The sequence below is a fragment of the Myxine glutinosa genome, chromosome 5 (assembly GCF_964187855.1).
Source record: "Myxine glutinosa chromosome 5, kmMyxGlut1.1, whole genome shotgun sequence".
Classification (NCBI taxonomy): Eukaryota; Metazoa; Chordata; class Myxini; order Myxiniformes; family Myxinidae; genus Myxine; species Myxine glutinosa.
Window position 1 is genome coordinate 179402658 of NC_136265.1, and position 15071 is coordinate 179417728.

Genomic DNA, 15071 nt, shown 5'->3' on the forward strand with positions numbered 1-15071 from the left:
TGCTTGTCGTAAAAGGCAACAAACAGGGTTGGCGGCAGGAAGGGCATCCGGCCATAAAACATTGCTTCAAAAAGGGGACCAAAAAACAACAACAACCACGGTCCCTGAAAAGGCCAACCCCCGCTTTGCGGGGAAAAATGGCCTCTGAACGGTGGTTTTTTTCTCGATATATAAAATCTTGATTCTTGAAGGTGCCTGGACTACCTCTAAATATAAATAGACTTGTATGAAATTTTGATTGCAGTGTTTCTATCCCAAATGGATCACATTTAGGACATGAGAACATTCAAATTAATATATTTAAAATTTTCACCCCGTTTAAGGGCCACCCTATTGTACAGATTTTTTGTTTTTGTTAATACTTACTGATATTATTATAATTTAAAAAATCATTCTTTGTATTCATAAGATAATATGTTTAGTATCTGTATTATTATTATTCGCGCTATTACCGATATCCCAATGAAGCCCTCATACACGGCTCATGCGTAATAAATAACAGTCCTAGTAAATAATAAATCAAAGTTAGTAATAAATAACGCCTCCTCATATGAACAGTGGTATAATGACCCCCTGTTAAACGCATTTTTGATAACCGCTCCCTTTTCTAGGAATGCATCCTGAGCAATAAGCAAAATACTACTGTACTAAAATTGTGCAAATGTACAATTAAACTGTTCATTTTATTTTATTTTTTTTCAAGGAAAGAGCCTGACATGGGAGCTTATTACAAAAAAGCTTTTGTTAATACTTAATGTTATTTTCTTGCTGACTAATATTTAGTGAGGGGAGGAGAGGGGCAGGAGGAAGGTTGGGTGGATGGAATGGGAGGGGATGAGGGGAGGGAGGGGGGAACAAACCTCTCCATCAACTTCCTGTGACTGCAGCTCCAGATTCATTGGCTCCTCGATACCATTGCAAGCAGATTTCTCACCATCATTATCGACATCACTCTTGCTTCCAATACTGCCTTCTCGAACCAACACACGCCTCCTGGCTTCCTGCACGTCCTCGGGTGTCCAGCTGATCCCGTTCTTGAGCCGCTGGGCTTCAAACCAAGCCTTGATGATGTCAAGTGAAGAGCGGTGCCGAAGAGCAAGAGTCAGCATCTCTGTGTGCGTTGGATATGGGAACTGTCCAAAGGCCTGCATCAGGTGTGAGTTGATGTCCAAGCTGGAATCGTAGGTTCTGAAAGCCACGGGGACAAAAATGCCCGAGGGAGCTTCAAAGTTTGGCGGTGCCTTGACCGTTGTTGTGGTACTCAAGAGTTTTTCTTGGGGCACTGGAGAAGCATTTTGGGGTATGATGTCTTCATGTCGTCTTTGTGAAGTTGCCAAATTCACAGGGACAGAATCATTGCAATCAGCATTTGTACAATCTACTGCAGTAACCATATTCTGGCAGTCTTTCCTTTGCATGATGGGTGTAGGTACCAGCAATATTTCAGCCGTTACAGCTTTACCAGCATCATTTCCATCGTCTGGCACCAATGCCACATTTTGTGTCTTAAGGCCCACCGCCGGCTTGCTAGAAGCAACTTGCAGGCTCAAATTTTCTGGCTGTGGATCCGACTCGGTATGACCATCCTCTTCACCGACACAATCACCTCCATTGGTGCAATTACCGCTGGCGGTGCCACACTCATCCCCGGTGGATTCTCGAAATCGCTTTGACGGTGGCCACGTGTTATTGCCATTGGTTTCTAGAGCATGTGGAAGGGCCACCGAAGCAGGCTGAACATCATGCAAGGGATGAGTCTGCTGGGTAGTCAATAAACAGGGCTGTGAGGCTTTGCGTCTGCTTGACATGGCCAAAATCACTCTTGCGCAAGTGATAGACCCGTCGTCCGATCTGGAGAAAAAAGGGTCGGGGTGAAAGCATAATCAGAAAGGAAAACACTTGCTCCAAAGTCACTAGTAAATATGTCATGTGACCTGGTCTAAACTTGCGGGCTATCTTTTTTTATACATATACTTGGGCTAAGGCTCGTAATAAGGTAATCCTTACCTTCCCTCAAACCAAGCCAGAAACTTTAGTCTTCAAAACAGGCCCACACCCTCTCCCCAGAAAGCTTAATGAACTGATTTATATGAATGAACTCAATATTTAAAAATCCTAACCAATTGAGAGGCAGGAAAATAAATAAAGTAAACACTTGTGAAGTATAAACTCGGTGTAGGCCACAGTAGAGTTATCACCAAATGAACCGTTCAACAAAGGACGATTCCTGCATGGCATTGTCTTCGTTAGCCTGGGGTGGATTCCTAAGGTCTCAGTTGGGTGCGTTGGGAGGGAACCAAAATGATGTCACAGGTTCACCTGGCATACATCATCGACCTTTCATGAACGCCTCGTGTACATCTCGAGCCACGTCGCCATGAATGTACAATGTCTCAATGTTTGCAGAGAGGTATTCCAACACTTTAAATCACAAAGGTGTGCCTTAACTCACACGTGACGAAAAATTCCAACTGCAGTGGGGACGAAAAGTGCAGCCGACGATGTGTGAGGCCTTCGCCTTCGTCGAAGCAAAATAAATGAATTAAACACTTCGCAAACCTCCGGAACCATGCAGTTGGTAAAACCGATCAAAATGTCTGCCAACACGTGTATGGGCCTCGACAAACACTCGTAGTCTACCTAACCAGAAACGTATCGAGCGAGCCCGATAATGGTTCAAATGGGTCATCTTGGTTCCCACTTGAGGCCTTCGCCTTCGTCGAAGCAAAATAAATGAATTAAACACTTCGCAAACCTCCGGAACCATGCAGTTGGTAAAACCGATCAAAATGTCTGCCAACACGTGTATGGGCCTCGACAAACACTCGTAGTCTACCTAACCAGAAACGTATCGAGCGAGCCCGATAATGGTTCAAATGGGTCATCTTGGTTCCCACTTGAGGCCTTCGCCTTCGTCGAAGCAAAATAAATGAATTAAACACTTCGCAAACCTCCGGAACCATGCAGTTGGTAAAACCGATCAAAATGTCTGCCAACACGTGTATGGGCCTCGACAAACACTCGTAGTCTACCTAACCAGAAACGTATCGAGCGAGCCCGATAATGGTTCAAATGGGTCATCTTGGTTCCCACTTCCCACTGAACGGAGATCTTAGGAATCTGCCCCAGGCTAACAAAGACGATGCGATGTACAGGAATCCTTCAGAAATAACTGCAGACACAATTCAGGAGTAATTAAATGCATGAAGAGGTTGACAGTATTCATGTCCTGCACAAGGAAAGTCAATTTATAAGGTATAACTGAGACACATTCATGGGACTTTACCAGTACCTACATGAACACCGCCACATGTTGCATGAACAAAAACATCTTTGGATATATTTACCTTTGCATCGTCAACAAAATTGATTTCTTACAACAAATGTTCAGAATTCATGAGCAATTTATTATGATTTTATAGTCTTTTTATCACTGCAGCTATGGCGTCAGTGATGTGAGGATGCTGAGGGTCAAACAAAGAAAGGTTCAGAGGTGATACTCCCATGGTGAGTTGGCTTGAACATGCATGGCAATCCTGTAATAGTCCCCTCTCGCCAAACCTCCCACTGATCATCTATCCTTTGATGGACCGGGTGGGGAGGGGGGACGAGAACAGATGATTGAGGAGGTGGGAACTGGGAAGTCCACTCTCTATCCATGATGTACTCAGAGCAGATGTTTCGCACAAGCTGGATACAAGGGCGATCCAAAAATGAGGGTTAGCCAAGGCGAGCACCTACGAGACCAACAGTCCTGAAAGAAGAGCTATTTCAGTGCAGGTGAAGATCAATGCATTCAGCACGGCATGCATGTGAAGTGGCAGGCCTTGATATGACTAGCAAACACATTTCAAACGAGGAATTACTGGCAGCTTGCGAAAGGACATCTATCTATCTATATCTATATATCTATATCTATATCTATATCTATATCTATATCTATATCTATATCTATATATATATATATATATATATATATATATATATATATATATATATATATATATATATCCTTCTGGTCGTTCATGAGCTATTGTCTTTATCGGCATTTGCTTCATAATCAGCCTTGTAGGAATAAACATTCACTAAATGACATATTCTGGTCGAGCATGCACATATTCAGCAACACTGGGATGCAAAATACATAAACAAGAAAGAGCAATCAGAAATTACAGACCCTCACCAGAACGTGTTTTTACTGGTTTTTAAGGCTTTTGTGTTAAAACAAATATGGCGGCCGAACCACGTGACCGATGACGTCATCATTATTATTTTTTTTCTCCACCAATTTATCCTTCGATAATACTCAAGAAATTTCATCTTGATCGGATGAAGTGTTGTACTTGTCGAATTATGACGTTATAATGGAGGCACCTCTGACATCATTAACATATATTATTCTCCATGGAGAGTACTTTACAATGAGCCATGTCTCATTTTTTTCTATGCAGCGCTTTCAGATATAAAGGTGCCATTTTTCGTTTTTTCCAAGATGGCGCCCATACCACGTGACCTATGACATCATTATCATTAAAAAAAAATCTACAGGAGGCAGCGCACTTATTGTGAAAATTTCCTGTCAATCGGACCAACGGTTACAGAGAAAATCATATTTATTGTGCCGCCAAACAGACAGACAGACAAACAAACGGGCTCAAATGCAATACCCTCTTCTCTGGCGAGGGTAATAAATAAAATAAAGATTTCTAAGAGTAATAAAATTAAAATATTGTCATGTCAGACAGACAGATGATCTGTGCCAGGAGTACAAGATCCCCGAGAACGACCGAAATGGTTTTCAAGTTACTCCATTCAATATTATTCCTCAAGGATTACCAAAACGAAGCCGAACCTGGCGGCAAAATGCACAGGAGGGAAAAAGACAGGAAGTCGCTTCTTAAAAGAGAATACAGGGATAAGGGTAGAGAATATGCTATAAATGTGGTGGATCAAACTAAGCGGTCGACAGACACAAATAGGGATGAAGGGACATGCAAACCTATGTAAAGATAACTAAATAAATACAGCCTAACCCCTAATGGAACCAAATACCAGATTCACACGAGGTGCAAAGGGAACAGGCGAGGGCTTGTGGCTAGCACCAGCTGGTTCAGGCTCCACCACAATGGTGTGGTCGTGCAGGTCAACACTGCATGCACGAAGTGCGGCTCAGGGAGTGATGGAGCAGAGGAAATGGCGATGAGGGACGCTAAGTGAGAGGGACATCTCTTCCTCAAAGGGTGAAGCAAAAGGAGAGACGAGAGCCGTTATACTCCTCGGAGTCCAGCTCCAAATGACATGCTCAGCACGGTCATATCCTACAAACTCCAAGAACGTCTTCATGGGTGGCGGATCCATCCATCGGGCGTGCATCTTCCGGGCCATCCCACCCCTCAAGGCGACCCCAATAAGAAGTCTTACACTCTTCACCAGGGCTTCCCTGTGACAAAGTGAGTCAACATGGCCACTTATGAACACAGGCTTGGGACCCCAAACATGCTTGAAATGACCGAGCAAACATGCTCGCTGCACAAAATGACCATCAGACTCACTACATAACCATGATTATCAAAGATCAATTCAGCAGCAAACTCAGACTTCAGTAATAAACCAATGCAATGACACCAAAAAAGAAAAATCACACTGAAACCGCTGTGGTTGAAGATCAAATGCAAAACGTATCATGTGAGGGTCATGTCAACCGCCGTGCTCCAGCCTGGGAGAGAAGAGCTACTTCTTTCAAGCACCTTGCGATATGTTCACTGGAGTGGATATGCACAACTGGGTAGAGAAACGAGTTCCACCAAAGAGATCGGGATGTGAAGGAAATAGTCTCTCATTTTAGATGATTCTGTCATCGTCACCTGGTTGTTTAAAATGGTCAATATTTGCAAGCTTTCCTTTCTTTGACCAAGCCGACTGGTTGCTTGGATACCAAAGTGAAACAAACCATTTTCACATATCAAAGCTAAAACAAAGTTTAAAATGATAACAATGAGCTTTGGGAAGCAGAAGCTAGTGAGTAGAGAATTGTGAGTAGAGCGAGGGAAAGAATGAGAAACAAGAGTGAGAATTGCTTTGTGTACATGTCCCATACCTGTGCGAATGAATGCTTCTTAATTTTTTAACAAATTAAAAAATTTTATGAAACACCCTGAAGTCGACCATGTTCTGCAACTTATCCTAATAAAGCCATGTTTCCAGGTTTTAGTTGCATATGTTAAAGGGTACGGCATGGAAAAAGTGCAGAAAACTACAAGTGGGACAGACAGACGGGTGGACAGACGGCTGGCGGACAGACAGATGGGTGGACGGACAGACAGACGGACAGCAAACATATAGTCCCCTCCGGGTAGGGGAAATAATAAAGGAAGGGAAAGAGAAGATAAGGGGAGGGTAGAAGAGGATGAACACATAGCTCATGTGAAACGGGCATAAAAAGCATGAAAGGACGGAAGTCAAAGCGAGTTAAAAGAGATGAAACAGAAGAAGTGGCAAGACTTCAACTCTTTCCTAAGATACATGAAAATCAAGGTTAAACAGTTTGTGTTTGGTGAGTCTCCTTAACCACCTCCTGCCCCCTTCATCCTCCCCCTCAAGGTAACTCCAATCAGTCACAACATGGTGAACTTCCTCAATCCGACAAGTAAATGAAGGATAAACAACTGACTGCATAAGATAAAAACTTATTTGAGCTCAGACAATCAGAAACATTTACAAGTGATTTGACTGAGGAATTTAAGGCCTGCAAGTTGAACTTTCTCGAGATGCAGTCACGGAAGATTTCTCATTTCACCACACCAAAGCAGGTCAACACCCTGTTTTGTGCCAAACATCTCTTTCCGTTCCACAATATTATGAACCAAACAAAACAAGCTCCAAAGTCTGGGAATTACCATGTCCCTGAGAGACATGCAGACCCTCAGCGGCAACCCCTCCCATCAGACTGGCTCATGGGGCACCAGTTACTGATAACCTTGTGAGCAAACAAGAATGTGTATCCATTTAGTTGCCAAAACCAGTCCAAAGCACAGACAGGGCATCACTGTATGGAATCGCCGATCCGAACAAGGATGCTTGGGTGTGTTTGTCTGGCACACCTGGATCTGTACGTTAATGCCGGTTTGAAATGTAAATTCGTTTTGGAGTAGAAGGGAGGCCAAAGGAATTCTCCAGGCCTCTTCCCAAGTTTGATTTTCATTTTGCAAAGTACAGCAATTAGTTCGTACTTTGTCCTCAAATTGTGCACTTTCTTGACAATAATTGTTATTATTGGTCCATTGGAAAGCATTCGATAGGGTTCCACGTGAAGTAGTGACATGGGCATTGAGGAAGTTAGGAGTGGAGGAATGGTTGATCAGAGTGGTGATGGCAATGTACAAAAGAGCGCGCACAGCTGTAAGGACGAAGGACGGGAACAGTGGTGAGTTTGAGGTGAAGGTGGGAGTGCATCAGGGGTCGGTACTAAGTCCACTTACAGCTGTGCGCGCTCTTGTGATGGAGGTGCTGGCTCAGAACGTAAAGAAGGGTTTACCGTGGGAGTTGTTGTATGCAGATGATCTGGTGTTGATTGCAGAAAGTATGGATGGACTGAAGGAGAAGATGAACAAGTGGAAGGAATGTATGGAGACAAAAGGTCTGAAGGTGAATATCGGAAAAACGAAGGTGATGGTAAGTGGTAAAGCATGTGGTGAGGTGGAAAGAACTGGGAAGTGGCCGTGTGCTGTGTGCATGAAGGGTGTCGGAGTGAATTCCAATCAATGTACAATGTGCGCTGAGTGGGTTCATCAAAAATGTAGTGGCTTGAGAGGGTCATTAACCAGTGTGGCAGCTACATTCAAGTGTAAGGTGTGCACAGAGGGAGCTGCAGATGGAGGAAATGTTGAGTTGGATCTTGGAGACAGCCTGAAGCTGGAAGGTGTGAAAACATTTTGTTACCTCGGAGACATGCCGAATGGAGAAGGTGGATCAAACTCGGCAACGGTTGCTCGAGTGAGATGTGCATGGAAGAAGTTTCGGGAACTGAGTGGCGTGCTGACGAGGAGGGGAGTGTCGTTGAAGCTGAAGGGAAAGGTGTATGCTGCATGTGTGAGAAGTGTTATGATTTATGGGAGTGAGACATGGGTAATGAACGTAGAGCAGCAACGAAGGCTGGAAAGGGTGGAAATGCGAATGGTTTGGTGGATGTGTGGAGTATCGTTGAGAGAGGAAGACAAATGATGAATTGCGAAAGATGATGGGAATAGAGCCTGTGATGGATGCTGTGAAGAGAAACAGGTTGAGATGGTTTGGTCATGTGTTGAGGAAGGATGAAAGTGACTGGTTGAGAAGAGTGATGGAAATGAATGTAGAAGGAAGTAGAGGACGGAGAAGACCGAGAAAGACTTGGCTAAAGATGGTCGAAGAAGAAATGCGGGCAAGGGGGTTAACAAGGGGAGATGCAGAAAATAGGGCAAAATTGAGAACATTGTCATGGGGACCGCAAGGCTAACCCCCGCTCTTGCAGGGAAAATGGCCTTAAAATGCCTGTTGTGTTGTTGTATTGGTCCAATAACACCCATGTACGGAGAGCAAATTTAGAAAGAAAAATGAACGAAAACAAAACCTTTTTGGTTGCACTAGTGTGGCTCCGTGCGCCTCACCACACGTCGCTTCAGAGGGATGGGCATCTTTGACCATGCCTGTTTTCTCAGGGAGTGAGGGATGGTGGGAATGGTGGGTGGGGGTTAGTGGTGGTGATGGTGGATTGGATGTTGTGGGGTTTGGGGGAATGGTGGGGGAGGTGGGCCAAATATATTTTGTGCTCTGATTGAATATATACTGTAAATTAGAAATCAGAACCCAACACGTATAAATAAAAAAAGAACTGAGTACAAATTTATATTTATTTTAAATTATCAGTTCGAGCTGGAAGGGAAGGTCAATACAAATTTATCAAAGACTGGATGGGAAAGTCGAACTTCCAGCCTCACAGAGCAGATGTTCCCCCAATACACCACCTACCTTAGACTTCCGGCGGAGTATTTACGTCGTATCTTTTATTTTGCCCATATTACGATCTAAATCTCGATTAATTCAGTCAAAGTAAAAAAGTAATGCTGATGAATACGGGAGTAGTGTATATATGTTGCTTCTGGGACACTCTCATTTTCCCATTGACTTACATGTTAATTTTTCCACTCCCTCATTGCCCCTAAACACCTCTATTTCTCTCACCCTGTTCTTTACGAACCTTCTAACCTTTTGACATGTTATCCTTATTCATTAGACTACTTAAACAATGGTCCTTCTGTGTGAACCTGTGATCCTTCTGACCTTATGGACCTTTTAACCTTTTACTCTTAATATCATCTGGTGAATCATCTTTGGCCCACTCAAACAACGACCCTACAAATATTTGTTTATGCGTGGGAAATAATTTAATTCTCTTGCCACTCTCTTCACCATCTAATATATTAACAAAAAATATGTTTGAGTTTGGTTCTTTATTAAGATATTTTAACTGAGCTAAGATAAAATGGTAAACCTCCCTCAATGTTCTTGTTTGAGCGCCTCCAGTGCCACACACTTTTTGGTAGGCTCTGCCCACTTTTTGTTAAGCTCCGTCCACTTTTTGGTAAGCCACGCCCACTTTTTGTTAAGCCACGCCCACATTTTTACTAAGCACCGCCCACTTTTTGTTACGCCACGCCCACTTTTTACTAAGCCCCGCCCACTTTTGCTAAGCTCCGCCCACTTCTGCTAAACCCCACCCACTTTATAAACTCTTCAGCATTGTATCATTTCCAGGTAATACATTACATCATTTTCAGGGAATTTCCATCACATCATTTCCAGTTAAGACACGCCCAGGGAATTTCCACAGGAAATGACACACCCAGTCCTTATAAAAGGCACCGACCACACAGGCTTTTTCAAACACGCTTTCTGCTTCACTTGAGAATGGACTACTATGCCGAAATGGAATGGGATAACTTTGCTATTCCTTGGAGTCCTACTACCTGTGTAGAACTCAACCTTCAGATTGATGAACTGGACTCGAACCTCTTATCAATGGAGGTAAGTTTGTTTATTTATTTATTTAATTAATTATTTATTTAATTATTTATTTTAATTTTTTTTTTTAGATGAGACTCGTGTAAGAGTTAACAAAGTTTATTTTAATATTCATAGAGCTTGATTTATACAAATAAAAAATATTGTATTAAATTAATACATTGTTATTTTCTTTCACAGGAAATTGTATCTGAGATACGAAATGAAAATTCTGCTTTTAACACAACTTGGGATGAAGTTATTTTTTTGTTTGAAGACATTTTGAACAACCAAGACCCCCAGAACGAGTTCTACCTTGATGACCCAGCCAAAGAGTTATACCTTGGAGATCCACAAAATCCTGAAAAAGAGTTTTACCATGATGATACTTGTTGTGAGTTATCAAAACAAAACCCACTGAACAAGTTCTACCTTGATGAGCCAGAATACAAGTCATACATTGGAGACCCACAAATTTCTGAAAATTGGGAAAGGGGAGTTCTCCCTGATGGTCCGCAGTTATACTATGTGAGACACATCATAGAAACCCTAAAAAATTGTGAAATGGGAATTCTCCCTGATGGTCCGCAGTTATACTATGTGAGACATCATAGAAACCCTAAAAAATTGGGCAAGGAGAGTTCTCCCTGATGGTCCGCAGTTATACTATGTGAGACACATCAGAGAAACCCTAAAAAATTGGGCAAGGAGAGTTCTCCCTGATGGTCCGCAGTTATACTATGTGAGACACATCATAGAAACCCTAAAAAATTGGGCAAGGAGAGTTCTCCCTGATGGTCCGCAGTTATACTATGTGAGACTTATCACGGAAACCCCCAATATTTCTGAAAATTGTGGTTCTACCTTGGGGACTTGGAAAGATGGTTATATTTTTGGAGACTCGGAATGGGGGTTTTGTTTTGATGACTCGGAATGTGATACCTATCTTGGAGGCTCAACAGGAATGTGGTTATACCTTGGGAACTTGGAAAGTTGGTTTTATTTTGGAGACTCTACCTGTGGGGTTCCTCTTGGAGACTCTTTGGATTCTAAAGCAATGAACAATGTTCATTATTTAATGACGCTTGATTTAAGCAATATCAAGAAAGTTCGAGGAAGAAAATGCTGGAAAATTCTTTCTTCCCATTTCTACTTCTTCAAACTTGAAAGCCTTGAAAGACAGAATTGGAGGAAGAGGAAAAAAAAGAAATACGTATTTAAAAAAAGAAGAAAAGAAAGATTATGTTAGGGTTTGGGTGGGATTTTGAATGTGAGGGTTAGGGATGGGGTTGGGTTAGGGATGGGGTTGGGTTAGGGTTGGGATTTTGAATGTGAGGGTTAGGGTTGGGGTTGGGTTAGGGATGGGATTGGGTTAGGGTTGGGATTTTGAATGTGAGGGTTAGGGATGGGTTGGGTTAGGGATGGGGTTGGGTTAGGGATGGGGTTGGGTTAGGGATGGGATTTTGAATGTGAGGGTTAGGGATGGGGTTGGGTTAGGGATGGGGTTGGGTTAGGGATGGGGTTGGGTTAGGGTTGGGATTTTGAATGTGAGGGTTAGGGTTGGGGTTGGGTTAGGGATGGGATTGGGTTAGGGTTGGGATTTTGAATGTGAGGGTTAGGGATGGGTTGGGTTAGGGATGGGGTTGGGTTAGGGTTGGGTTAGGGATGGGGTTGGGTTAGGGATGGGATTGGGTTGGGTTAGGGATGGGGTTGGGTTAGGGATGGGGTTGGGTTAGGGATGGGTTGGGTTAGGGATGGGGTTGGGTTAGGGATGGGGTTGGGTTAGGGATGGGATTGGGTTGGGTTAGGGATGGGTTTGGGTTAGGGATGGGGTTGGGTTAGGGATGGGGTTGGGTTAGGGATGGGGTTGGGTTAGGGTTTGTATATTATTATGACTCACTCACACATACACACACACACAAAAGTTAAGCCCCAACTGGAAAGTTGAGGGATTCTGTGTTTGGGGTTCACAGATTTAAAAACGTATCCCCATTATACACACACAAAAGTTAAGCCCCAACTGAAACGTTGTGGGATTCTGTGTTTGGGGTTCACAGATTTAAAAACGTATCCCCATTATACACACACAAAAGTTAAGCCCCAACTAAAAAGTTGTGGGATTCTGTGTTTGGGGTTCACAGATTTAAAAACGTATCCCCATTACATTTTTTTTATTTATTTATTATTTTCAAGGGTATTATCTGCTTACTTGTGTTTTTTGTAATTCTTGCGAGTAAAATGAACCCAAGATTTCTTCTCCATTTAAATCATATAATTTGTAGGTCCAAGGGTTTGTAGCCATTACATTAACGATTTTAAATAATTCATTAGTCCATCTCTTTGTATAACCTTTCTCAAAGTGGCTTTTCCATTTGTATATTCTTACAATATCACCAACTTTGAACTTGGGCTTTCTCAAATTAATCTCCTTTTCATATTCTAATTTTGTAAATGTTTCTGATGGTTTTGATTTTGTTGATGAATGAACTGTATTATTGTAATTATCTACAACTAGGGCATGCCCGTACTATATATATATCTAAAATTATATCCCCCCCCCTCTATTTACATGAAATGGTTTGGTCCATGAAATGTTTTGGTCCATTCGCAACGCCAAAACGAACGGCGAACGCTTTACATGAAATGGTTTGGTCCATGAAATGTTTTGGTCCATTCGCAACGCCAAAGCGAACGGCGAACGGCTTGCGAGTACAGTGACAATCCCCCCCCCCCCCCCTCTATTTACATGAAATGGTTTTAATTAGTTTTAAAACATAGTTTAACGCCAACATAGCGGCAACATAGTTTGCCAACGTGAAATAAATGAATACGCTCTCAAATGTGCCGTCCGAGGCAGAGTGTGTTCGCCACGTTCGGCACACGCGATAGCTCGCTGCTCTCTGATTGGTTGAATCGTTTTTTGGACATAGCTCGGTAAGTAATTGTCCGATTAATATGAAACCTTGAAAAGGCACATCCTCGGGTCCCCAGCAATATACCTGGCAAGTTTAAAGTATATCGGACCCGTGGTTGTCGAGAAACAGCGGTCACAGACAAACAAACAAACAAACAAACACACATACAGAGATTACTGGAATTATAGATAGATATCCTGAATTAAATACACCCATTTTTGAGAACCGAGTTGTGTGAATTTTTTATATAATTTCTCTTTTAAAGTACGATTAAAATGCTCAATAACAACTGCCTTTCCTTCATTAAAGGTGCTGTATAATTTAATACCCTTCCCCTTAAGAAATTTCATGAATATTTTGTTTTAGAACTCTGTTCCCTCATCAGTCCATAACTTCTTTGGTTTCCTTTTATCCCGATCAAATATTAGCTTAAAGGCTAACATTAAAGTATCACCCCTTTTATTTTTTAAAGGGACAACCCAGGCAAATCTACTCCTCAAATCAATAACGGTTAAAGCATACCTGTATCCCCTGTCATTATTCAATTCAATTAAATCAGCGGACCATATGTGGTCGGTGTATTTAGAATAAACCTTCCTTCTTTTAAACTTTGTGATTATAGGTTTGTGTAATTCTTCAGCCAAAAGCTCCTCAGTCTTGATGACATCATTAGAGCCTAATAGTTTTTTGAGGAATAACCAAGACCAAGTTTCAATTTAGCATTTATCAAATTTCTCACAATAAACCTATCAACTTTCTCTCTCAACGTTGGATTTTGTATCAAAGACAAATTATACAACATTTCGCTGTCGGCTTTATGTTTTTCAGTCAACGTAGTGGTTTTCCCATAAGCAATATCATGCTTCATACACACTTCGTCAACCCTATTTGTAGGTTTAGACCAAGGTTTAGGATTGTCAGCCTCATCTAATCTTTTATCCAAGTTTGTTCCTGGACCACAGAAAGAATACCCTGGAAGGTGTAATTCCCCTGGAATTCCAGTTGTTGTAAATTTACTTCCTGACAGAAACTTTTGTATGTCTCCTCCTCTTTTAGGAGAGATGAATTGGCACTTTTTAGAGCCACATACTTGACATATTCCTTTTTGATAAACTCTATTATTTTTAGCTTTAACATAAGAGACATTTTTAGATTTAGTTTTCTTTTTACATTTGAGACAATAACTCATATTTATTTATCAGAAAAATTCCGACAGAGTATCAAAACCTTTTTGGTTTTCAACATATACATTTCAATCTTTATTTTTAAAACATAAAGAATCCTAAGGAATGCCTTCACTCTCTCCTCCATTTATTTACAAATAAAAACTAACTAAAGTCAATGACACCAACATCATCAATCACATAATCTTTCCCTTCTTCTTCTTCTTCTTCACCACTTTCTCGTTTAAATCTCCTCCCTGAAATTGAAGACATTGACGTTGTTATTTTTGAAACCATTATCTTCATAAGAGTTGTTAATTCTTTAATTTCCTCTTCGGTGCATTGAGATTGATTTATTTGCTGTAATACACTCAATCTTTTACGAATCTCACTGATTTCCATCTTTTTATATTTTTCCTCCCTCTCTCTTTGCTCCCTTTCCTCCCTCTCCTCCTTCTCCTTTTTCTCCCTCTCCTCCTCCTTTTTCTCCCTTTCCTCCTTCTCCTTTTTCTCTCTTTCCTCCTTCTCTTCTTTAACTCCTTCCTCATTTATCTTAGCAATTTTTGATATCAATATTTTCACAGCATTCATTCTTTCTTTATTTTCCTCTTCGGTGAGTTGAGATTGATCTTCTTGCTGTAATACATCCACTCTTTTTTGAATCACTCTGATTTCCATCTCCCTCTCCTCCCTCTCTCTTTGTTCCCTCTCCTCCTTCTCTCTTTTCTCTCTTTTCTCCTTCTCTTCTTCAACTCCTTCCTCATCCCTTGCTACCCTTGAGTTTAAACCCCAAAGAATATTATACATATACTCATCTGGATTTTGAGATATTCTTGTATCTATAATTATTTTTCTCATAATAGGATACCAATAAGATTTGTTGACGATTTCTAAAAGAGTTTTATATTTCATAACTTTGAGAAGTTCATTTTTATTTAATACTTTAAACAAGTCTCTA

The 15071-nt window shown here is 41.5% G+C and overlaps 1 protein-coding gene across 17 annotated transcripts in view; it reads right to left on the minus strand.

Annotated features, from left to right (window-relative positions):
- The window catches only part of LOC137426657 (uncharacterized), a 114911-nt gene that overhangs the window by 7929 nt on the left and 91911 nt on the right, over window positions 1–15071 (minus strand). For all 17 annotated transcript variants that reach the window (XM_078779166.1, XM_078779165.1, XM_068115407.2 and 14 more), the window contains one exon: window positions 861–1851. In XM_078779166.1, coding sequence (XP_078635292.1) covers window positions 861–1808 — 948 coding nt within the window. In that variant the 5' untranslated portion in view covers window positions 1809–1851. The remainder of the gene's footprint in view (window positions 1–860; window positions 1852–15071) is intronic.